The following is a 24,073-nucleotide window of genomic DNA, read 5'->3' as shown; positions in this document are numbered from 1 at the left end:
TATTTTCAAAACTATTGAAGATATTATAAATTTCTTTTTAGATTATTATTCAGCACGAAAATTCGCAACTATGCCCTAATTTAATCAAGTTTCTATCTCTTAAGATAAGCGAGATTCCCATAGTGGCACTCGAAAAATGGACACAGTGTATACGTTTTCGATGTGTTATGTACATGCATCAGACATGCTTTGTAAATTGGTATACTAGCAAGTGGATATACTGTGATACCATAATTCCTCTTCTCAAAATTGACACTTTTTTAAATTTACTTGTTTGGGGGCCTTGACTTTTTATGAAATTTTTTATTCTAATTTATTCTTTTTTATTAGTACCGATTGTTCTAGGGGTTTTCTGTTAACAAATATAGGACTTTGTGTCATCATAAAAAATAATGCATTTTATTAATTTTTATTTTTTCAAAATTTACAAATATTTGCGCTATGGGTACACAAATGAAGTGTAGTAGTGTGTTACCAGTGTTACATAGGTTTTAGAAAAATAGGTATATACACAAAATTGTTATCATAACAATAACATAAACAATTTTAGTTGCGAATCTAGCACACTTAAAAATTCAGCTTCCCTTTCTGAGCCTTCTTAATTTTAGCTTTTAATTTTTCTAAATTTACGCTTGTATCGGATGCAGAAGCTTTGGTCGTAGACTGTTCCTTAGGAGGTACAAAAGCTTGATTTCTTTTCTCTTCCCTAAGTTTCGTAGCAATCATTTGCTTCTCAGTCATTGCCTTCTGTTGCTTTATTCTTCTCTGTTGGGCGCTCAAGAAATATTCACCACTTTCCAGCATTTTATCAATCTACAATGAAATAATTCTGTTAAATAAACGTTTAATTCAATTAGTACCATTTTTACCTTGCTTTCCATTTGACGAGGCGGAAACGGTGTATACGGTCCTTTTTCTCGTTTCTTCTTCGGCTGTTTACGCTTGCTGATATTTTGATTGACAAATTTAGGTAAAAACCGCTCCCAATTTTCATTCTTTAACTTCGGATCTTTGGCCAGTTCTCTTTTGATCATTAACGCTTTAATGTTGTATATGGGATGTACGTTCTTCATAGTGTCTTCAACGATCTTTCTAACTTGTTGCAGACCTTTATACGGTCCCAAAGCAGAAACCGTCTGCCCCTGGACCAAGACATAGCAGTTTGTTAGAAGTTCAATTGACTTTAATGTACAGCCGTTAGGACCGATTAAACGCAGTCTGCGCTTAATAAATTTATCCTTGTTTGTCGTTATTTTACCAATTTTGATAATATCGCAACCAACGTCGTCTTCAAGGACTCGTTTGGCCTGCTCAAACGGAACACTACGGGACATTAATTTAATCATATCCCTGGCTTTAATAATGATATACGGATCCCAAGTCTTTCGTGTCGTCCTTACCGTCATACTGCCTTCGACTACGTCCAATTCGGCTTTAATGAAATGTTCGCCTAGTGTTTTTTCAACAAGCGGCCAGATTTGTCGTAAGTACTGCTCTCTATATTGTGGAAATAGGGTGGCAAATGAACTTTCTTCCAGTAGTCCATGTGGGTTGTGTTCCGCTTTAAATTTGGGTAGTTTCATTTGCCAAGCATTTTCAAGTGGTGCCGTATGGGACGGTTTTTCTAATTCGACATCAGATTCGGTCATATTTATAATTTGGGTTTGAAATTAGCACACTTTTTGAATCTTGCTGAGACTTCACTTACAAAAAACAATACATACCTAACCTCACAATTCGCGAAAATTCATACCCTCAAAAATCAGAGCTGAGGCAACGAATACACTATCATTATAGAGCGGCACATACACTATGTCTGGTATAGCCTCGGGTATAGCCTAGCCGTGTAGGAGACAAAACACTTATTTTAATTAATATCTAAAAAATGTACGTCAATTATGTTCTAGATTACGATCGCCCTTTTGATTCTGTAGTCTCCATCGTTGCAATAATCACCGTATATGTAGCTTCCGTAATTTCTGTATACTTTTTGGAATAACCATAGGGGCTGTAGTTGAGGCAGCCCATGTGGCTTCTGTTGCTCCTGTTCTTTTGCCCTTAATGTAACCCCTAACTTCTGTTGCCTCTGTAGCTCCTGTAATTTATGTAGCTCTTCAGCAGCTTCAAGGGTTCCTTTAGTTTTTATGTGAGTACAGTTTGTACTGTAGCTATTGTAGCAGCTGCTGCTTTTCTAGTTTTTTGTTTGTTTGTGTAGTTGGTGCAATGTATTCTCCTAACTAACTCCAGCTCTTGAAAACCCTACAATTCTTCCTTCTGAATTAGCAGTTCTAGTTCTTGCATGTGGTGCAATTCATGTAGCTCCAGTACCTTTTTCTGTGATGTCTCTAAATACGGCACTTCATGTACCCTTGTAGCTCTGCTTTGAATGTACTAGGTTGTGTAGCTTCTGTAGTCCATCTTTTTGTTTGTAGCTTCCATATTTTTCTTTTAGTTTTTGTAGTGTTCCTATTTTTTTCTGTTCCACCTATTGCTAATTTTGGTAAGTCTATTAGAATTTGTTTTTAATATTGGTGAATTTTTTGACCTTGGTTATTTTGCTGTTTTTTGTTTGTAATGTTTATCTCCCTTTTTAAACCTTTGTTGTCTTCAGGATTTAGATTTTGGATTTTTTGAAATATTTGGAATATGTCCTGCGCTTTTTTGTGGCTTTCTTAATCTGTAATTTTGTATCGCTTATTCACAATAAAGACAAGGTAATGCAAAACACTATTTACCTATCGCTTTGTTTGGTCATTCTTTATCTTTAAAATTCTGGATTTTTTGAAATTTGTATGTTTGTAAATTTTTTTTTGCAATTAACCTTTCGGTTAGAGTACTACCAGATTAATGCAAAACACCCCGAAAACCCCCCCTTGGCTACGCCCATGGTATCGACCCTATTGTTACAGTTGCGTGGGTCTTTCTTTTTTAATTTTCTTTCCAATTGTTTGAATTTGTATTCTGCCTTCGCAATCCTTGCAACCATCGGACACATTGGAAACGACAACCATAGCAGATACGCCCATGGTCAAATTAGAAAAAAGATGCGCAATTAAAGAGCTAGTATCATGCTCAAAACCAGAAAATTCCTATTTGCGAAGATGCCATAAAAATTTACCGATTTCGTTTTTATTTTTTTTTTGTAATTTTTTTTACACAGATACAAAAAACACTGTCTCAATGGGAAAAATCATTATGAACTTCATTTTTTATAGGTATGGCTCGTAAATAAAGTACATACTGTATTGAGTAGCACTTTTAGCGCATTTTTGAAACAAGTTGTAAATCAGCATATGCATGATTAAAGCGCATTTTTGGTAATACAGATCAGTGTTTTATTAGCGAAGTTTAAAATTATCCATCTCACGAGTAATTTTGGCTGCGTTAAATAATTAATTTTATTTAATTTCAATTGAGGGTACGTCTTCATTTTGTAAAACAAATCACAAAGTAAATAATAAGTTTTTATACTGGTAGCGCTATCTAACGGTAAAATTATACCACCTCCTAAAACCATATCGGAATTATTTTCTTAAATTATCGATCTCATGAGTAACCTAACTCAAAATAGACTAGAGCCTGCACATCTACACTATAGCAGAAAGCTTTTAGTGAAAATTTGAAGTCTCTAGCTTTTGTAGTTGCTGAGATCTCACCGGGACAGCCGGCCAGCCAGCCATAACGAATATAATAGCGTATTTTTTTCAAAAATGCGCTAAAAAATACGCTAGTATATTCGTTATGGCTGGTTGTCTGACTGGCTGGTTGGGATCTGAGATCTAAAATACTGATCTGTATTACGAAAAATGCGCTTTCATCATTGTACCTATATATGCTGATTTACAAATTGTTTATGACGAATACAAGTACAACGATATAGGGGTACACCCTGGGGTACACAAAACAAAAGTTGGAAATTGTTGGTTTCAACAGGATGGTGCACCTGTGCATAACACCCTGATCGTGCGAGAATACCTATCGGGCAAATTTTCCATTTTCCAGGAATCTGGGTAAGTCTTTAAATCAGTTGTTATCAGAACGACAAGTGCAACAGGGGGAATATTTTCTTTGTCTTGTTGGCGCGTAAAATGTAGGTTGTATTTGTATTTTTTTCTGTAAAACCAGTGCCGGATGCGTTCCGTTACCAGGACATCTCTGATCGTAACACTATCAAAGGAGATGTGCGAGAATAGATGGAATAATGAAATTATAGATCGTCTCACGTAAAAAAGGAATCGGGAGAAAGTAGTGTAACCTCCCACTAAGTTTATTGTTCATCTCAATGTCGCTGTGCTTTGAATAAAGATAGGTATAAAACTGGTAATTATTGGGGCCGTTGGAACCACCCTCTAGACTCCCAATGAATGAGCGAAGTGTTTATAACCGCATAGATGTTTATAATTTGAATGGTCAACTGTATTTATACAGTTGACATTCTATGCGGTTATAACTTCTCTTATATATATGTTATAAACACTTCGCTCATTCATTGGGAGTCTAGAGGGTGGTTCCAACGGCCCGAATAATTACCAGTTTTATACCTATCTTTATTCAAAGCACAGCGACATTGAGATGAACAATAAACTTAGTGGGAGGTTACACTACTTTCTCCCGATTCCTTTTTTACGTGAGACGATCTATAACTAAGCACCATATCGACAGTATCCGCGAATTTCCTTCGGCTATACCGATCACGGTCGAGTACGGTACGATCGTCACCTGATACGACGCGGTTTGAACGAATCATCGTAATTTTGTACCTATTCTACGAAAACACTCGTGAAAGTATAAACATTTGCAATGTTATTACATTTGCATTATTGTTACTAATTTGCTTGTCAAGAGCAATGGTTGTGATGATCAAACACGATTTTAAAATGAACGGTGTTTGAAAAGGCCCCGAAAGACCAAGGTTAGTTCCGAAAAACCTCCACGTAGCTGTGACGTCACTACGAATGTTGGCGCTAGCTGTAGTGTTGCTTACAATTAATCCAGTGCAGGAAAAAAGCCTGGAATAAGTAATATTGTATTGTGCCGGGGTGTAATAATAGATCGTGAACCTAATAAGTTGTTTATAAACGTCTCGACAGGGAATATACGAAAAAAGTGTGGTTATAACTCCGATGTGGTATCAAGAGTGTCCCTTTGACGTCCTGCTTATAATATTGTTGTGAAGACCATTTTAATGTAAGTACATAATTTACTTTTACTTTCAATCAGTTATCGACGAAAATCCATCGATATACCTACCTATAAAACTGTAATTGTAATTCAGAAAATGGTTTACTTCCAACTCAATGTTGGGCATATCCGTGACCTTACTGTGTACACATTTTTCTCTCTTTTCGCTTCCATATATCCAACAGCACCATCATCATAGTTTTCACGTTGACATCTGTAAGTAGGGGCGCCATTTGAGGGGGACAGGAGAGGGTGGTCCCCCCTTCCCCCCGCAATAATTCGAAAAAAGAATCAAAATACGCAGGTACTTATAGTAAAAATGTAATGTATATGCCGCATGAACCGTATCATGTTTAGCATAACAAATGCCTATGTAAATGAACCTAGGTATAGTAAGGTACATAGTACATACACTCGTGGTCAAAACTTTCATGTAATATTAAATATACCATAGGCCTGCATCGCTTAGCGCTGCCCGCCCTACCCCCCCCCCCCCCCCCACGGTAAGGTGAAATGGAACCCCTGTCTGTAACAATGTTTATTAGATACACTATACAGATAAAAATTGACGTTATGCTTCATTTGAACCATAACAGATGTCAGACCTAATGGGCTTTGACTCCACTCGTTACAGCTGAATTGTAGTACTCGCGTTTCGGGAAAAAGGCGGGGACGAATAATGGCAACCTTTGGCAGACTACGAACCGCCCACCGCCCTTTTACGAGCCCGACAGAACTCATTTTTACCAGGACCAGGAATCCGAATCAAACAAAATCTCGATGATGTCGATCTGTCTGTACTGTACTCGTAGGTCTGTACTCTCAATTTCGGCTAGACAGCTGAACTGATTGGTACCAAATTTGGTACACATATTACATGTTATGCAGATGTCGCTGTGAGTAGTATTTTATAAAAGATAACTTTTATTTATTTTATTTATTGTGTTTCTAAATATTCTTTACTTTTTACACTTATTGAGAACAAGGGATTTTTAATATTGTTTATTTTACCATCAATGTTTTTTTGTATTTATAGGAAACATAGCGCTGTTTTTGTAGCATGTTTCTTCAGTATTTAAAAGTTCGTTCTCACTGTACTGTAGTAATAGCCCGGTCATCTCCTCTCTTCTTTTTATGACGCCACACACGCGCGAGATTTGAATTTTTAAATTTCCGGATGTCGGCAATTTTGTCGCGGTAAATTTGAATTTGTGCGGGTGATTTGAATTCCAATTGTGGCTCCGCCTAGTGGGGGGATTTGTTGGCGTTACTAGAATCGCTAATATAGTTTTCTGTAATTAGCATCTATGTAGCTCGGCATCTAGTGACTGACTCATGAAATAGTGGTGTCGTAGTGGTAAATTCGAAAATAAATGTATAGGGAATTGCGAAAGTATACATGGTGAAATGGTGTTACGGTGCCAATGTTTCGGTGGCGTCTATTTTTATTTAGATCAGAGGTCCTAATTGGTCGGTCATTTTGTTCTGGCGTCTCCGTATGTCATGATAACCCGCTAACATTTGAAATTTGTTATAATATGGTAAATTTGAATTTTTGCGGGGATTTGAATTTTAAATATACAAGGTGTAATGAGGGTTATATACAGGGTATTTGTGATGGGCGTTTTTGTACCGGTGCCAATAGGTTAACACGTCGGCCATTTTGTTTCGATGATACCAAATTGAATTGTGTGTGTCGGTATATTTGAAATTAAATATACAGGGCGTAATGATAATTATACACTTACGGATAGCCAAAAGCAAGTATCACTTTGAAATAGGTTACCAATCCAATTGGAGCCAAGACGTCTTTCGTATAAGTAAAGTTATAAGGCGACGGCCGCCTGTTACTAGATTAGTTGATTTAAAAGACGACGAGACGGAGGGTGCCTTCTGCGAGGAGGAAATACAGTTGGTTATTACCATTGACGAGGATACAGACGATACAGTATCACAGATCACATCTCGTTTGAAAAATTTCGTTTTCAACACTCGTTACGTAATATACTATTTTAGCACTCTCGTTCAGTGCTGAATTTTTAAGTCCATAATTTCGTGATATTCAGAGACAATATAGCTTTTCTCTCGAGACTACCGGATATAGGCGCATATAATGTCAATAAAAAAGGGCCTTAAAATGCAAATCTACATTCATTTCTGGGATCTGAAGTAATGGTTGCAATTTGAAATACTGAAGTCTTTGACATTTTCTTATTGCTAATTTTGAAAAATGGCAGCAGTTCTGAAAACTTTTTCAAGACGTTAGAAAGTAATAGAATCTAGCCTGTTTCATTTTAATAAAAAACAAGATGGCGCCTACTTTACTGAAGCGTCACCATTTCGAAATTATTGTCTTTCAATTCGCAATGGTCGATTATGGTTTTTAACCAAATTTTAATCCAAGTTTCTATTTCAACTACAAGTTTAAAAACTTTTAACGAACCGGTTACGCGAATCTCCCTGTATAGAGATCGCGGCCCTGGTTTTGCGAAGGGCCTTTCTAAACTCAAAATAGTACAAACACGTGCAACGATTGCTTTTGTAATCTCTGCACGGTGCGGCCCTGTCTTTTAGATATTAAATGGTATTAATTAAAATAGTACGCGTTTGTCTATATGTACAGGGTGCAGCATTTAAGACTCCCCCTGATCATAATTTCTTTACTATAAAAGATACCGAAAAAGTCTTAGAGCAAAATTGTACGCAATTACCGCTGGCACGGCATGTTTCTAAAATATTTTCGATCACCAGGGGCGTGCTGTATTCCAGTGGCGTATCAAACTTGCATTTTTTTTAATGCAACACCCCATATTTTATTACTGATTTGGAAAGTACTTGAAAAGGACTTATCTAACATGTTATACCCCTAACTTTCACGATTTCCCTGTTATAATCTTTTTTGTCAAAATTGGGAAGTTTTTCGAAGTTCTTTTTTAGAGAGACTAAATCGCGCTGGCAACTTTTGTTTCATCATGGCACACTTGGGCTCGGAAAAGAACAATTTGACGTTTCGACTTGGTTTTTCTCTGAAATTTTCTTGTGGAATGTGCGGTTTTGTTTATATCAGTGGAAAATTTGTAGTTTTTGCTTCTCAGAGGTACAATTTGTTTAGGGGAGTGCCATTTGAAATTTTTAAAAAACATGACATTTGGCGAAAGCCAATCAAAAATTTTATTTAAAGTACCTAAACGAATTATGTGACTGTGGAAGAGGTCTTAACCTGTGCCTCAATTAAAAAATTAGTCGCCTGCGCGATTTAGTTTCTCTAAAAAAAATTTCGAAAAATTGTAAAATTTTGACGAAAAAGGGTTGGAACAGCGAAATCGTTAAAGTTAGGGTATAACATGTTACTTAAATAATAAATACTTTTCAAGTACGTTCCAAATCAGTCATAAAATATGAGGTTTCCATTTAAAAAACTACAAGTTTGATATGCCACTGGAATACAGCACGCCCCTGCTGAGCAAAGATTTTAGAAACATGGCGACGGTAATTATGTACAATTTTGCTCTTAAGACTTTTTTCGGTATCTTTTATGGTAAACGAATTATGATCAGAGGGCCTCAGGATTAGGTGCTACACCCTGTATAGTGTATGTGCCGCTGTATAATGATACTACATTCGTTGCTAATTTTCCGTTGCCAACTTCACACAACAGCTATAAATCAGTGTTTGTTTATGTAGTTTAAAAATGTTTCGAACGCAACTTTGCCCAAAATGAATTTCGTGGAATTAATAAACGATCTAGAAGGGACATTAACATCTTCAAATTATGTGGAGCACCTTTGGTGTAAAATTCGCGAAGTGATACCTACAATTTCAATTTCATTAGAAGATGAAGAAGTATATCGGAACCATCTGCCACTGGATCTCACAAAGTTTCTAAAAAAGTCAGTCTTTAAACTGAGAGACATGAAGAATGTCTCACAGCCCGAAGTATGGAACGATTTAGATCCGAAGTATATAAGCACACTTGTGTACTTTGTGTTGGAACAAGAAGACGTGACCATGCAAAATGCGTTGTACGTGGCGAATATTTTTGTTTTGCTTAATGTAATACCGATGACCCAAAAACAGCACTTCTATAAGGTGACATATTTAAAAATACTAGAAATGCTGGGCGAATTCAACCGCTCCCAAGATTTAACGTGTAATAGCATTATATTTTTGATGGACGACTTTAAGACTATGTTAATGAACACGTGCATTCCAGAGGAGACTGTCATAGCGACTATTGCCGTTCTCCATTCGTATACATATTGTTGTAATGAAACGTTTAAAACATTTGATGTTGGTATGTATCGATTAGTATTTGTGTGGTTTTTAGATTAAATTTGTAGATATTTCCTTTGAGAATCTCGGATATTTAGCATTTGTAAGTTTGAAAGTGCTTGCAGAACAGCTCCAGCAGCAAAAAAATAATGACCGAAAGTTATTTCCGATCCTGTTGTGCTTGATGTCGTGCCTCAAATCCTCGTCTGTTAGGGACCGTAGCAGAAGTGTGAAAACGGCCCATTTGAACAATGTCCAACAGTTTTTAAAAGAAACTTTTGAGTTATTTCAGTCGAGAACTTTTTCCTTAATCACAGATGCTCTAAAAACTATATCTTTATCCAGAGAGTATGATAATTTTGATGTAAGTGGGTGGTATATGTATACAAAATAATACCCAATTTATTTCAGGATATAGCCAAAGTCTTGCAGCAGCTACCCTCGGATGTTAATCAAGTTTTCCAAACTTTTTTTGTGGAAACGTTGCTCTGTAATAAGGACGAATTTAAATTAAACCTGCTAAATTTGGTTATACCCATACTCAGACATCCTCCAGAATACGAGACCATTTCTAAACGAGTCGTTAAAGCGGAAGTGCTGTTGTATAATGTTATAATGCTATTTGCCGATAAAAATGAAGCAACTAGAGAAAATGCATTGAAGGTGGTTGCTGAATTTTCGGAGGACTCTTTAGGGCGGCGTGTTTTACGAGTAAGTTTTAGGGATAAGAATTCTATAGTAAAGTTGTATTATACAAATTTCTTTTGTTTGCACTGTTTTATTCTCCTCACCTCGTTTACACCAAGGTTGGGTGTAAGTTGTAAGAGAAAGAGATTTCCTTTTGCTTTACCAAACTGAAAGTACCATAAAAAAACAAGGTAAATGCTTATCCCATTTTGGTTGCTTGCCAGCATGTTGCTACAAGTGGACCTTGTTAGAACTCAGGTCTACCCTGGCTAACTAATCGCACGGATTAAAATCAAGTATTATTATTATTACTGTATTTTTGTCATAACTTTAGAATTTCTTTTTCATTTTGTTTATGTTATTGTGTACTCTATTCCTATTAATTTGTTGTTGTCCTGTGTTTGGAAAACGTTTTTTTCTGTTGAACAATAAATATATTATTATTATTATTATTATAACGTACCATGACAATTTAATATTCTGATGAACACATACTATTTATTCGTTACCATATAAACTGGAGGTCCTATTCTGTGATATAAAAAACAACTATCTCGTGTATTGCTTACGCTTAATACTTAACAAGAAAACGGACGTGAATGATATATTTACTCGTCCAGTTACTTGTCGTGGTCTAAAACTAAATTACATAAGCTTAAAAAATGTGACAATAATATTATTACAAAAGTACTTGCTGAATAATCCTCTGTTTTTCAAATTAGTATATGGGCTCGTCCAAAAACATTATGGGACCTAACCTCATTTTTAAAATAGAACACTGTATATTTTAATACAAAAAGATTTAAAAATATAACACACTAGTGATGGTTTAAAAGTATACAAATGATTCAATAAAATGTAAAAAAAATTCAAAAAGATTTAAAAAAAGAATTAAAAAAATTTAAAAAAAGTTCAAGTGATTTCAAAAAATATCAACACCAAAATTTTGAATTTTTTTATTTTTTGAAAAATCTTTTTCAACCAATATTGAATTTTTTTAAAATTTCTTTACTGCAAAATATGGCGAAGAGAATTTAATTTGCCTTTAAAATAAAATATACAGGGTGTTCCACTAAAAACAATGAGATTAGGTGCATTAACTTTTTTACCTGATCCCGTGCAGATTATTCAACAATCATAATGAAACTTTTCTGTATATCTTTTATCTAAGGAAATCTAGAGTCATTCTGAAATTGTCAATGTAAAATTTTCAAATTTTGATTTTACCATTAATTTAAGTTTGACCCAAAAAGGGCATATAACGTCCTATAGTACTTTTTTGATGGCAGTAACAATTATGGACATACTTATTATACTTACAATAGCCAATTTCACGAGCAATTGCGATGTTAATTTGAAAAAACTTATCACTCTATCGTTATTTCAGGTTCTTCTCAGTTCTCTTTGTTTATAACAAGTATTTCGGGTGGAATATAATCGTAATGAATCACTACTTTAGATAGATTACGTTTTAGCAAAGATCGCCATTTTTTATTAGGTTAGATGTATGATTGAAAAAGCGTAGTGTGTGTTAGGCCGTTGGTAAACCGTATAGCACGCTTCATAATTTCGGGTGAGCGGTTGATTTATAATTGGTATAAAGTCTGTGTTTTGTGACCGAAACCGTTTAATGCTGCAGAATTTCGAGCGAGCGTTTTATTTATTGGTAAAAACTTGTGTTTTGGGAACGGAACCATATAACACGCTTCATAATTTCGGGCGAGCGGTTGATTTATGCCGATCTCGCTTTCGGCTCGCTCGGCATTGGTATAAACTCTGTGTTTTGTGACGGAAACCGTTTAACGCTCCAGAATTTCGAGCGAGCGGTTTATTTATTTCTATGAAATTTTCACAAAAATAGCTCCGCGACCTTGTCTTGGAGTTCTGTGATACCCTGAGAAACCTTATGATGCTTTTTTTATGTGAAATTTTAATAAAAACTATTATGTTCTTTATTGTCTGCATTTACCAAGTAAGTAACTAGGCGAACTTGCTCCATTATTTTGCTTACAATCTATCTCTTCTAACGTCAATAAGAACGCATTCGTTAACAAAATTTCTAATCGCCCCCGACCAGATGTCCCTAGATTTTAACACGCAATTTTACGTTTTACAATTTAATACACAAATTTAAATAAATAATTTACAAAAGCGATAAACTATAAACCAAAAAAAATACGCAATTAAAAACAATTCTAAAAGGAAAAATAGCCACTGAGATAACAAATTCAAGTAAAATAAACTTCTTCGTAGATAATCCCTCTGCACTTTTTTTTTACATTATGCCCATATATGTCCACTTTTATTTATTTATTTATTTGCATTTTGCAACAGGTTACTTGTACTGAAATAAATAGCTATAAATAGTATATCGTTTGAATCGTTGAGGTGAGGTCTTTTTATTAGTGTCAACTATGATTTCAATTAACACAAATAAAAATTATGTGCCATAACTAGTAAATATAATTTGATATGAAAAATTCGGTTGCACTCTGCACATTATTTTACAGGAAATTTGTTGCTTTAACTAGTTTTCCTGAAATCCATGTGTAACAATTGAAAGAAACATGAAAAGAAAAATCGTTTTTGCGAGATATTTACTTAGTCGTATAATTTCCACAAAAAAACAAACAAATAGTACCTACAGTGTGTCCTATTTTGGTTGACACTGCAGTGTATCTCAACTGTTTTTAAAGATAGAGCCGTGCGGTTTTCGCGACCATATGCCACTTTTTTGTGAAACTTTTAATACTACAAAGAGAATCTTTAACTACGTTTGTTTCTGAGATACAGGGCGAAAACGAAAAGCTTAACTTTTTGAGATGTTATCACATCTTACTATCCATGTTTGAAAAAGGTAAAATCTGCCTATTATAGATATTTTTATGTAGAATCCAGTGGCGTAGTAGAAAAAAATGTTGGGCCACTTTTTCTGAGATTTGACCCAAAGTTTGTATTTTTTAAATGCAACACTGTATATTTTAACGTCAATTTTTTTGCGTTCATTTTCCTGATTCTATTAATGTACAATCTATCTATCATGAGTATCTTTGGAAACCATAGAACATACCACGATGGTTAAATTGCAGAAAAGATGCGATTGCGTACAGACAAAAAAAATAAAAAAAATCACTTTCTCATTATCACTTTATGAGCTCTACAAGATCGCATTGACAGATTTTCAATACAATGTTTCGTTTCGGAGATATCATCATCAACTTTATTTTTTTATATGGGCCAGAAAAAAAATACATACTGTATTGAGTAGTATTTTTTATTACGAATAGGTTTAGCGGGGCATTTGATCCGACACACTCCCCGAGCCCAGACAGATCAATTATTACAGCCAACAACTAATTGCATTACTTACCCAAATTTTATTATTTTAAGGTTTGATGACAAAATGGTGATGATATATCCGGAGTTCTACATGCATGTTCTTTTTTTTTAGAAATTAATGGCTTCCGATAATTATGGAGATGTAAATAAAGACTCTATACAAGACGTTTTATACAATCATATTGATCAAAATTGGAACAAAAAGAATGTGAACGTTTATTACATTCAACTTATCTGCAATTTGTTCATTATAAGACGAGATTTGGTTACAATAAAAGGTTTGAATGTAAGTAAAAGGTGTTAATTTACGTTGTATTTATACTATCAACTAATAATCAAGTATTAATAAACCACCACATTCTCTTATAATTTTTTTAGTTGTTAGTTGATCGTGTAAACTTCTTATTTCTTCAAGCAGAATCTGACTTTGTAATCTATAATTGGTTTTCGTAATTTGAGAAAAAGGTCTTTTTCAGAGATTAAGAAACATCTGCCTAAATGGATCTCCGTATGATCTAAAGCCGTGCATAATTTATTTTAAACGTCTACTTGAGTACCATTCCTGTGATAATAATGTAGTATTGTATATCTTAAGTATATTTGTAAAACAAATGTTCCATTCCATGGCAACATCCACACTATTTGCGAAGGTACGTTATAAACATTTTGTCCTTTGTAAAGTAAATGCTAATTTAAAGGAATTACACGCACAAATTTTTTCGAATATTACTGTAAGTGACCACAGTTTTGTATGGAATATCGTTAATTATTTGGTATCTCATAATTTTGACGTGCTGTCTATTTTTGAGAGGTTTCATTCTTTGCAACTACTGAGGTAGGTATGCACAAAGATAGGGAGGTTATTGAGGAAACGAGAAAATTAATTAAATGAGTCACTGTACGACTTTTGTCAACTACTGTCATACTATACTGTATTCATTTTAAGAAGGTAGCGGTAGAAAGCATAGGGAAGCTTTGACCTTCACTGTGATTGGTTAAAACACGAGTCAGTGAAACATAAAACGACTGGTGAATTTTGTAAGGGAGTAGTTTATGTTGCCAACTAAACTGCCACAGTGTCATTAGCTGTTATTGTCAAAGGTTTATTTCTGTTCGCAGTGCTGAATATTTCTACTTGACAATAATTTGGTGTCGTTTTATATTTTTCCTGTGTGTGTTTATCTTCAAACGCAGCGCCATCTACTACCTTCTTATAATGAATGCAGTTAAATAATGTTGGTTTTTTGCCAGTTTTGACTCCTAACGCTGGTTACATAAATTCTCCATTGCAATTGATGAGGATTTACAACTACATTTAACCAATTGTCTCGTTTCACTAAATACTAAAATTACTGTGTGCATGCTTTGTTAAATCTTGCAGCCAAAATACAATCAGGATTTTAATGGAATATAAAATTCACGAGGGGCAGTCGAGAACACCCGCATTAAAGCTGTTATGCGTTATGTTAAACTTTATACCTTACGATAATTGTCATTTGTTGGAGGAAATTTTAGAAGATTGGTTAATTGTGAGTATTACCTAAGAAGTAATGTATTTTAGGTCCTGCTTTCACATCTGAATCATATTTTACATAAATTATTTAGAAATTTGTTGTCTTATTTATCAGTTTTATATATTAAAAGATTCTTCTTTGTAGAGTGGCACCCGACCAATGCAACAAAGAAGACCACATAAACGAAATGTGGGTTAATGTATACAAATTTTCTAGAAGACGCAAAATTTAGTACAGAGTCAACTTTGAATTTAATGATAACATAAAGTTGGCTATCTCTCTTCGTCAACTTAATTACTACTAATCTATAATGTAGACTACCGACTGAGGCACGGCTCTTTTACGTATGTCCGAAACTAAATAATCTGGTTGTAGTGGCATTTTAATGTTCTTAATTATTGTTCATTAAACTTCTCTAAGGATGACTGTATAACCCCATAATTATGCAGGACGTTCCAAATATTCTCACTAGCCCAGTCAATCTATGTTAAATAAAAATAAAAAAACTTCTAGTTTTGAAATTAGTCAAGCATGTTCTTTGGACCTTCCTTTTGAACACATCCGAAAATCCCGTATGTGGAGGGTGCGCAACAGGACGCCATTTTGGATTTTATGCCACTTTTTGGGTTTCTCGAAAACCATCAACTTCTTCATAACCACTTATACAGGGTGCTGCAACAGTGCGTAGGTCTTTCCTAGCTCATACCTGGTAAAAAATTTCAAAAAATCTTTTGGGCGAATGTCAACTATAGATGGTTGCGTATCTACAGAAATTATCGTTGAATGTACAGGGTGTCCAATTTTTACGGTGTCAATACACAGCGGATTTTTTTTAATGGAACACCCTATATATTTTTAGCTGATTCGATGTCATTTTTTAGCCTCTGCATGGAAACCTATTCACTATTTGGTTTTTTGTCAATGTTGCCAAATTATTAATTTTTTTCGAATAATTCTCTATAAACATTGTTTAAAAATTAAACAATGCTATAAGCCACCCCTACTTTGATAAATCGTAGGGGATTTTAAAGGTATTCCTTAACTTTAAAATCAATAATGTGAATCTGAATAAAAGGCAACACTTTGTTAATGAGAAAGTTGCATTTAGTGATACAGGGTGTTCACAAAAAAATAGTAAAGTTTCTCTATTTCATAGTCTTTTGTGTGCTCTGTCCTGTGCCAATCTTTTCCCAAAAATAGTTACACATTAATTAATTACATGTTTATAAACAGGAGTAGGCGGTGATAATAAAAAACCAAAGAATTTATGATTTGCTGCAAGTGTACTCTTTATTTCGTAGTAAAATAAGATTATTTAAAAAGACTAGTTCATCTTTTTCGAAATTCGCCTTTTTAATTAATCTTATTTTACTACGAAATAGGGAGTACACTTGCTTATTTGTGACACTTGCATTTTTTCTGACATTCTTTTGTTTTTTATTATCACGGTACACGGTCTACACCGGTTTATAAACATGTAATTGATTAATGTGAAAAGTATCGAGTAACCTAAAAACTACGGGGACATCCCTTATAACAATCGGAACATAAAAGACTATCGAATAGAGAAATAAAATAATGGTAGTTGCCTTTGAAAAAAAATAGTTATGACACTTTGACATTTGGAAACTTATTTTTTTGTAAATACCAGATTGACGTTATTGATTAAATGTATTTCTTAACTTTAAAATCAAGGTCGCTACGATTTATCAGAGTGGGACTTGCCTATGGCCAATTATTCAGAAAAAAAAAATATACAGGGTGATTCCTATAGTACCTGCCACCGTTTGGGAGCGTATAGGGGGTGCCTAGGGGAGTATTTTGATATAGGACACTTGGGGTCGGAAATCTAAAATAAGGGCGCCAGAACCAAATTTATCTTCTGGAATTTCACGCCTGTATGTAGGCAACCCAACCGACCGACGTTTCGCGCGGAGCGATGCAGAGCGAGTTAGCGCGAGGAAGCGACATGGGAGGGAAGGAGGGAAAACGACAGTCAAAAGCAATAACGTTTACAAGTGTTCAACGTGGCCACCGTTGTTCTCAATGCACTTCCTACATCTAGCCAACTATTATTATACTATTGCCATAGTGTTTATTCACTTGATACGCGTCGTTGCAGACGGGATTTCGTGGGTTTAAACAAAATTCTGATCAAGTGTCAGCCACACATCGCCGCCTGAGATCGCTCCGTGTGCACCGCCGGCCGGTTGGGTTGCCTACCTACAGGCGCGAAATTCCAGAAGGTAAATTTGGCTCTGGCACCCTTATTTTAGATTTCCGACCCCAAGTGTCCTATATCAAAATACTCCCCTACGCACCACCTACACGCTCCCAAACGGTGGCAGGTACTATAGGAATCACCCTGTATTTGTTGTATAAATTGTTGAATTACAAAAAATATGTAAAAGATAAATATGGACATGCTTATATTGTTAAAAAGGTAATAAAATCCTACATTTAATGCGATAAAAAAACTTGGTAGTTCCATTTAAAAAGATCAAGTTACCTTTGATTGAAATTTTGATAATTGACGGAGTGATTTCTTTTAACACAAAAGAATTTTAACTTTAGTCGTTTGGCGTATGTTAATACATTTCATGATTAGTACCACTGCAAAGTCACGGCCTTCTAAGTTTTATGGTAACTGCGATATTCAATTTTTACTGGGCATCTACTTTTTGACAAAACGACAAATTGCGGCTATACGACTCATTTTAGATATGTTTAATACATAAAGTCACACTAAAATTGACCAAGGAATCCAAATATGTAATAATATACAGGGGGTTCCATTAAAAAAAATGCAACTGTGATATAAATCTCCCTGTATAACAATTGCAATTTCGGTGAAAATATTTTTAGGTTGTAGCCCTAAGGTCCTTTCAACATTCCCCCGCAATGAATTTTAAGTATGCGCGTTAATAAACCCACAATCTTCCACCCACACACTAATGGCGCCCACCCTGTATAGGGTGAATAAAAAGTTGTTAATAAAAGTTGAATGACTACATATTTGCCACAACCTAACGGTTTTCAATTTTTTTCTGACGTCATAGTTTCAGAATGTGATGTCATGGCAAAGAATTTTAAATGGCACCCTAAATTTTTTTCGGCGATGTGAGATAGTATTTTGTTTATTGTTTTCTCTCGCATGTGTGTACTTAAAAGAAAAGCAAATTATTTCATTAATTACAATATTTAATAATTTTAATTTACTAAAATTTGTTAATATAAACCACACTTTTAAAGTGACCCCACAAGAAAAAATCCAACGGATTCAGATTCGGATTTTTTTGCATGGACGTAAAGAGAAAACAAAATACTATCTAACATTGGCGAAAAAAATTTAAAAACGATGACATACCCTTCTGAAACTATGACGTCAGAAAAGAAATTGAAAATCGCCAAATTGTGGCAAATATTTAATCATTCAATTTTTATTAGTTTAACTTTTTTTTATATGACCAAAATAACGGCTCCAGCATCAGTGCTCCTTAATTTTTATTCATCCTGTACACCTCCCAAATGGTTAAAACTTTTTGTACATTTTTTGTAGGAAATTTAATGAGCTTTCATTTTCTGAATGTGCGTGGTTATGAAAAGGTTGATAGTTTCCGAGATATTGAGGAAAAACTGACAAAAGTGGCCTAAAATCCAAAATGGCGGCCTGTTGCCCCCCATCCCCACATATGGGGTTTCTGTATATGTTCAAGAGGAAGGTCCAAAGAACATTTTACGCCCAATTTTTAGTTTTATTTGGGGATTTTTGGTGATGATAGCCCGAGCTACACTTAAAACCGGAAATCGATCAAGTCCTTGTTTTTGGAAAACTATTTTTTTAAGTTCCTGGTCTCAATTTCAGTTATAATCAGGTGATGGGATCGCATGTGATTAATTTTATCTTCCTGATTTGGTGTTGGGATGTGGACAAGTAGAGGAGTAGTAGGTATAAACTATTGCATCAAGCAAGCACAAATTCCTAAACATAAGAATAGCAATAACATTGGTTTTGTACAATACAGTACAATGATATGGGGAAAAGTGGCAACCACAAGATGCTTTCTGTGAAAAAAACAACTGCATCAATGTTTGTTAACATATTTAGATTCAAAAAACAATATAAACCAAAGCATAGCTGTTTCGGAAACTGCCATATTATAAATTCTAACTTCCAGCTACACTTTTAATTGCTCATTTATAAGCGGTAGTATTACAGAATGGTCTTTCTACTATGTAGTTTAAACTGTCTATTCTTATTAATTTTAGTAACATATTATCAAAATAACGTATTTAGTTTGAAAATAACTTTATGTTATCATTTTATTCAATCATTGAAGAAGAATCTTAAATAAGCTTGATCCTTATTGTGGATAAGTAATATTTTCCCTATTTGCTATGTAGTGTTGTTTAGCTTGAACATTTCTCAAATTTGGTACCTAATGCAGTCTTAATGATAAACTTTTAATTTTTTAGGGTAATCACTTAAATATATCCCCTACAGATCTATGTTTTGTATTATGTGCATTGACAAAAATAATGCAAACAAAGAGACGTTGCGACTGCACCCAATCGGAATTGGACAATTATCGTCAAATGCATTACCTTACATCCCAGGCATTTTTTGAACAAGTGTTCCCTATTGTTTGTGTGAATTACGCAATCACCCTTCTCGCTGTGTATTCAGACTTAATTAATGAAGATGTTGCTTGGGATAGATTGGGTTGTACAGTAAGTATTTAAAAAGTTACCCGCTATAAATTTCAAAATACGAATTTCAAGCAATTTGAAGAGACCTTAGTAACAAAGCTGAACGAAGTGTATGGTTGTAGCTTGCAACATCACACATACTTACTTAGGGATGTTGCATATTTGGGAGATTTGATTATTTTGCGCAAGGTAAAGTTAAGCGACAACGCTTTCAGCGTACTGAGAAAAATTGCGACTGCTGCTGAACATACAAAGGAATTTACAGGTAAATTGGTATGTTTCTGAACTTTGACGAAAACCTTTATTTTAGATTATCTAAAAACCCATTCGGAAATCTGGAATACATGTTTGTTGTTGTATATAAAGGCCTGTTTTATCAATACACAATTAAGTGAAGTGTGCGTCCAAAACTTGGAGTACATTTTGTCTACAAAATTAATCGAAGAGTACTCAAAACTGCAACTTGTATATGCTCTTTATGATATTTGTTCTACGTAAGTAGATCACCTCTTACCGGTGCTTCTTCTAATAATGTTTTTAGTCATTTTCAGTACTATGATCCTCTAGTTCCTTTCCTGTTTGAGTGTTTAAATGACACAAATGCTTATATAAGGTTCATTTGTTCTAAGATCATAATGAGACTCATTAATGAAGAACAGTTGCGGTTAATGGATGGCAATTACTTTATATTTATGAGTCTTTTAGCCGACGCAAAAGATATTGTTTCACAAAATGTCGAAACATTTATCAAAGAATCTTATATAAAGAAGAATTACCAAACAGTTGCAGGTCAATACGTGGCTTGCCTTGTACATTATAATTTTTGTTATGTGAGTATTTCCTTGTTTTATCTCATGGTATGCGAATGTTGTGATTATTTTGTTCACAACCTTCTTAAAGCGAAATAATTTGAGACGTTCACATCATTTGTAAAAACGAACGTATTCAGGGAACAAAATAAAAATTATATTGGTTGGCCATTGCAGCCAAGTTTGGTGGGTTTTGGGCAGAGCTTGGGAAAGCGTGGGTAGTCGTGGTTGTCTAAACTCAATTTGATCGTGGTTGTTGTCAAAACTAACTAGGTTCTTGCCTGAACTAATGTCATTGAAGGTCATAGTGCTTGTTGTCAAAACTAACGAAGGTTATTGCCTGAACTAATGTCACCAAAGGTAATCGTGGTTGTTGTCTAAACTAAAAATTCACTGAAGGTCACGTGATTCTTTCCTGAACTAAAGCGATTTTATTGATTGCGATTTTGGGAACTGAGATATGATTATCGGGCATTCTTGAGATTTGTGTTTAGGTCATCTTTGCTCTTGATATTGATAGGTTAACAAGTGTGAAATCCTGGTTTCTTATGTGACAAAAGATTTTTATCGACCTAACTTAATCTCGAATTTAACCAAAGACAGATTGCATAAAATCTTGGTTCTTATTTTATTCTCTCTAATTGCATATGGTTTTATTTCTTTTCTTCTTTATTTAATGTATATAGTAAAATAATACTTGCACTACTCAAAACAACAAACTATCAATGCATTAAAGATAACTAGATCTAATTAATTAAGGTTAAATTAAGTTTAAAGCTTGAGAATTGTCCAGTAATCAGAATTTTTTAATATTATTTGTGATTATGAACGGACACTGTCCCTAATGTTTTGGATTACACAGCAGTAGGTATCATTGGAACAATTTGAGGTTGTATTGTGCTGCGTTTGCTTGGATAAAACGTCATTTATATTACTTTTATGGGGATATTAAAAAGTGTATACTTCCCAAATTCATGCACATTGTCAAGGGAACGTTCCACAAAAAATAATAACTGAAAGTTGGTAGAAAGAAAGAGAGCTTCGTTCAGTAGACCAGATATTTCGGACCCCTATCGCTGTCCTTCTTCAGTGGATTCAAAAGGGTACTAAACGCGTCCGGTAGTTAAAAATGATTGGATTGACCAAAACGGTAGGCGTGGTTAATTCAATCATTTTTTAACTACTGGACATGTTTAGTACAAAAATTTTGGGCCCTAGGCATACTTTGATGACATCCTCAATTTACAATAAAAACAAAAAAATCAAAGTGGGCCTAGGACATTGAAATTCTGTTTCTGTTTTAGTCAGTTTTTCATTCTGAACAACTTTTCTAAATAACCTTTGTGCATATCTCGTCCTCAAAGAGCACTTATGCACGGTATGCAAAAAACTTTCATAGGCGCCCTTGATTTTTTGAAACTAAAATTATGTCATGAATTAGTTTCCAATCAAGCAGGGCTGATCCATAGAAGCTCAAAATTACATTCCAAAATTTTTTGTCTTACAAGAGACGACAAAACACACTGTATATACCAGTACACCAAATGCACAACATAAGATGAACTTGAAATGTGAATAATAAAATATACTATTTTTAGACTCACCCTGTTGTATCTTTATCAAAAAATGACTGCAATATATTAAAAAGCAAAAATTACTCATCTTCCGATCGGCACGAAATATATTATTGCCTTTATCAATATTTACCAGACAATACAAAACTAAATGTTTTGAATGTGATCTCTACTGAAATATTGGGTAAGTTAAATTTGCCATTTTTTCGAAATAGGGTATTAATGCAAATTTGTAGGAAGAATTTTGAACGAAAGTCTTCCACATTCGCCAGAAACTATGAGAATATTAGAAGACGCTCTCAGCACAATTTTGTACATGGTTCCAAAGAGTTCAATACCGACCATAGGTGAGGGAACAAGCTTCTATGATGACGAAGTTAAATACATACATAATCATTTAATGATCCCTCTTCCAAAGAGTCAAGAATATAGACATAAGGTAAATAGTCGCATGTCTTTTTGAAAACTAAATTCGCCATTTTAGGAGAAAAATTCTACCTTAAAATCTCTGTGCAAGCTTCTACTTCAGATTTTCTATAGTAAACTCAAAGAAGATCCGAAAGTTTGTCAAAACATTCTATTCACCATTTCCGTATTACGAAACACATTTGAACTCAATGTACGCAATTTTTCTGTGTCACAAGATAAAGTTTCCCTATTTTAGATTCGACATATTATAAGTGAAGATACCGAGCTTAAAGATTTGTTCGAATCTTTGAAGAAGTTCTATCAGAAACATCGCCAACAATTTCAGTATTTGGCATTGTCAATTGGCCCTAAAAATTGGCTTAAGTCGTTTGGAAAAGAAGACGTCGTATTTTATTGGCAAAATATGCCTGATTTCACTTATATTCCTCCTTGCAAAATTCTGCGAGGAGGTAATTTACAGTGAACGGTGAACAGTTATAATTAAAAAATAATTTGCGTAATTTTATTTTTTTGTGTAGATACCTATAATAGTGATCCCTTAGTTTTTCAAAAGCTTAGCTTCTTTTCTTTTATCAGGACGTTGTGTAACAGATAAGGGATTTGCTACTTCGTAGATGATGGTTCTTATATTATCACTGTACTGTAGGTATGTCCTATTTTGGTTGAGACTACGGAGTATTTCAGTTGTTTTTAACTCGCGATTTTCGCGACCCTGTACCACTTTTTGGTGAAACTTGATACCACAAACAGTCGATCGTTTTTTGAGATACAGGGTGAAAACGAAAAGTTTGACTGTTTGGGATGTTATCGTTACTACCCATGTAAGATAGAAAAAAAGGTGAAAACTGCCCATTCTAGGTAGATATTTTTACGTAGAATCCAGTGGCGTAATAGAAATAATTTTTTGGACCACGGTTTCCGAAATTTGATCCAAACTTTTTTAATGCAACACTGTATATCGTAACATAACAATTTTGTTGGTTTTCCCTTGCCTTGTGCAGTTTTATTTTATTTCGTATTGTGGAAAGCGATTGTAAAATAAAAGAATATAATAATAATATTCGCCAATTACAAATACAATAATTATTGTATTTGCAATTGTCGAATAATAAACATCGTTTTGAACCAGCAAAACACTACTGATTACAGTTGTAATGAGTATATTGATTGTTCTCGTTCTTGCTCGTATATTGTTTAATTCCTCGCTTCAAGATAGCCGTCCAGGTATTGCAGTCACGCCAGACCATTACGAAGATACTAGCAAACAAAAACATTTCTTCCTCTTGTCAATATCACCAGAACTTCTATCCAACATACGATGAATTCGAGGCTTCTTCTTCACAAGGATTAGGAAGTTGCAAGAGTTTACTTCATCACTAGCAGTAGTGTCAACGAATACGCATCAACATTAAGGTCAGATCATTTCCTTTTTTTACATTATTTCCTTATCACACTTACCTACCTGTCTTTACCATGCCGAATAAAAAAGAACAATTTTCAGTAGCCAAGCACAAATCTAATTGAAGATTTGCAGCGATTAAAAAACAAACTCTTATAT

The 24,073-nt window shown here is 34.4% G+C and overlaps 2 protein-coding genes across 4 annotated transcripts; one reads left to right on the top strand and one right to left on the bottom strand.

Annotated features, from left to right (window-relative positions):
* Positions 1-393: 393 nt before the first annotated feature.
* On the bottom strand, positions 394-1,765 carry LOC116174697 (KRR1 small subunit processome component homolog). Of its 2 annotated transcripts, XM_031492657.1 has the most exons (3): positions 1,401-1,765; positions 870-1,307; positions 394-813 (listed from the first exon to the last, which is right to left on the bottom strand). In XM_031492657.1, exons 1-3 carry the CDS (start codon positions 1,647-1,649, stop codon positions 568-570), a joined length of 933 nt encoding a protein of 310 aa, XP_031348517.1. In that variant the 5' UTR covers positions 1,650-1,765; the 3' UTR covers positions 394-567. The 2 variants fall into 2 exon arrangements, with proteins under 2 accessions (XP_031348517.1, XP_031348516.1); XM_031492656.1 differs by having other exon boundaries at positions 870-1,763.
* Positions 1,766-8,813: 7,048 nt separating this feature from the next.
* On the top strand, positions 8,814-23,015 carry LOC116174679. Of its 2 annotated transcripts, XM_031492626.1 has the most exons (16): positions 8,814-9,475; positions 9,522-9,817; positions 9,865-10,164; positions 13,592-13,765; positions 13,956-14,129; positions 14,178-14,314; positions 14,861-15,008; positions 15,138-15,182; positions 19,470-19,724; positions 19,776-19,968; positions 20,014-20,197; positions 20,245-20,533; positions 22,111-22,270; positions 22,323-22,525; positions 22,571-22,705; positions 22,751-23,015. In XM_031492626.1, exons 1-16 carry the CDS (start codon positions 8,899-8,901, stop codon positions 22,976-22,978), a joined length of 3,498 nt encoding a protein of 1,165 aa, XP_031348486.1. In that variant the 5' UTR covers positions 8,814-8,898; the 3' UTR covers positions 22,979-23,015. The 2 variants fall into 2 exon arrangements, with proteins under 2 accessions (XP_031348486.1, XP_031348487.1); XM_031492627.1 differs by lacking the exon at positions 15,138-15,182 and having other exon boundaries at positions 8,815-9,475.
* Positions 23,016-24,073: the final 1,058 nt, after the last annotated feature.

This window comes from Photinus pyralis, unplaced genomic scaffold (genome assembly GCF_008802855.1).
Source record: "Photinus pyralis isolate 1611_PpyrPB1 unplaced genomic scaffold, Ppyr1.3 Ppyr1.4_LG6, whole genome shotgun sequence".
Lineage (NCBI taxonomy): Eukaryota > Metazoa > Arthropoda > Insecta > Coleoptera > Lampyridae > Photinus > Photinus pyralis.
The sequence above is the reverse complement of the archived record's forward strand: the minus strand, read 5'-3'. Positions and strand labels throughout refer to the sequence as shown.

What these genes read in the sequence shown, in the direction of transcription:
- LOC116174697 (XM_031492656.1), bottom strand. Translation starts at nt 1,649, where the DNA reads ATGACCGAATCTGATGTCGAATTAGAAAAACCGTCCCATACGGCACCA. An exon ending in CTCGTCAAATGGAAAGCAAG is followed by an intron (nt 814 to 869) that starts GTAAAAATGGTA and finishes ATTTCATTGTAG; the next exon opens with ATTGATAAAATGCTGGAAAG.
- LOC116174679 (XM_031492626.1), top strand. Translation starts at nt 8,899, where the DNA reads ATGAATTTCGTGGAATTAATAAACGATCTAGAAGGGACATTAACATCT. An exon ending in TAGGGCGGCGTGTTTTACGA is followed by an intron (nt 10,165 to 13,591) that starts GTAAGTTTTAGG and finishes CTTTTTTTTTAG; the next exon opens with AAATTAATGGCTTCCGATAA. An exon ending in ACATACAAAGGAATTTACAG is followed by an intron (nt 19,969 to 20,013) that starts GTAAATTGGTAT and finishes CCTTTATTTTAG; the next exon opens with ATTATCTAAAAACCCATTCG.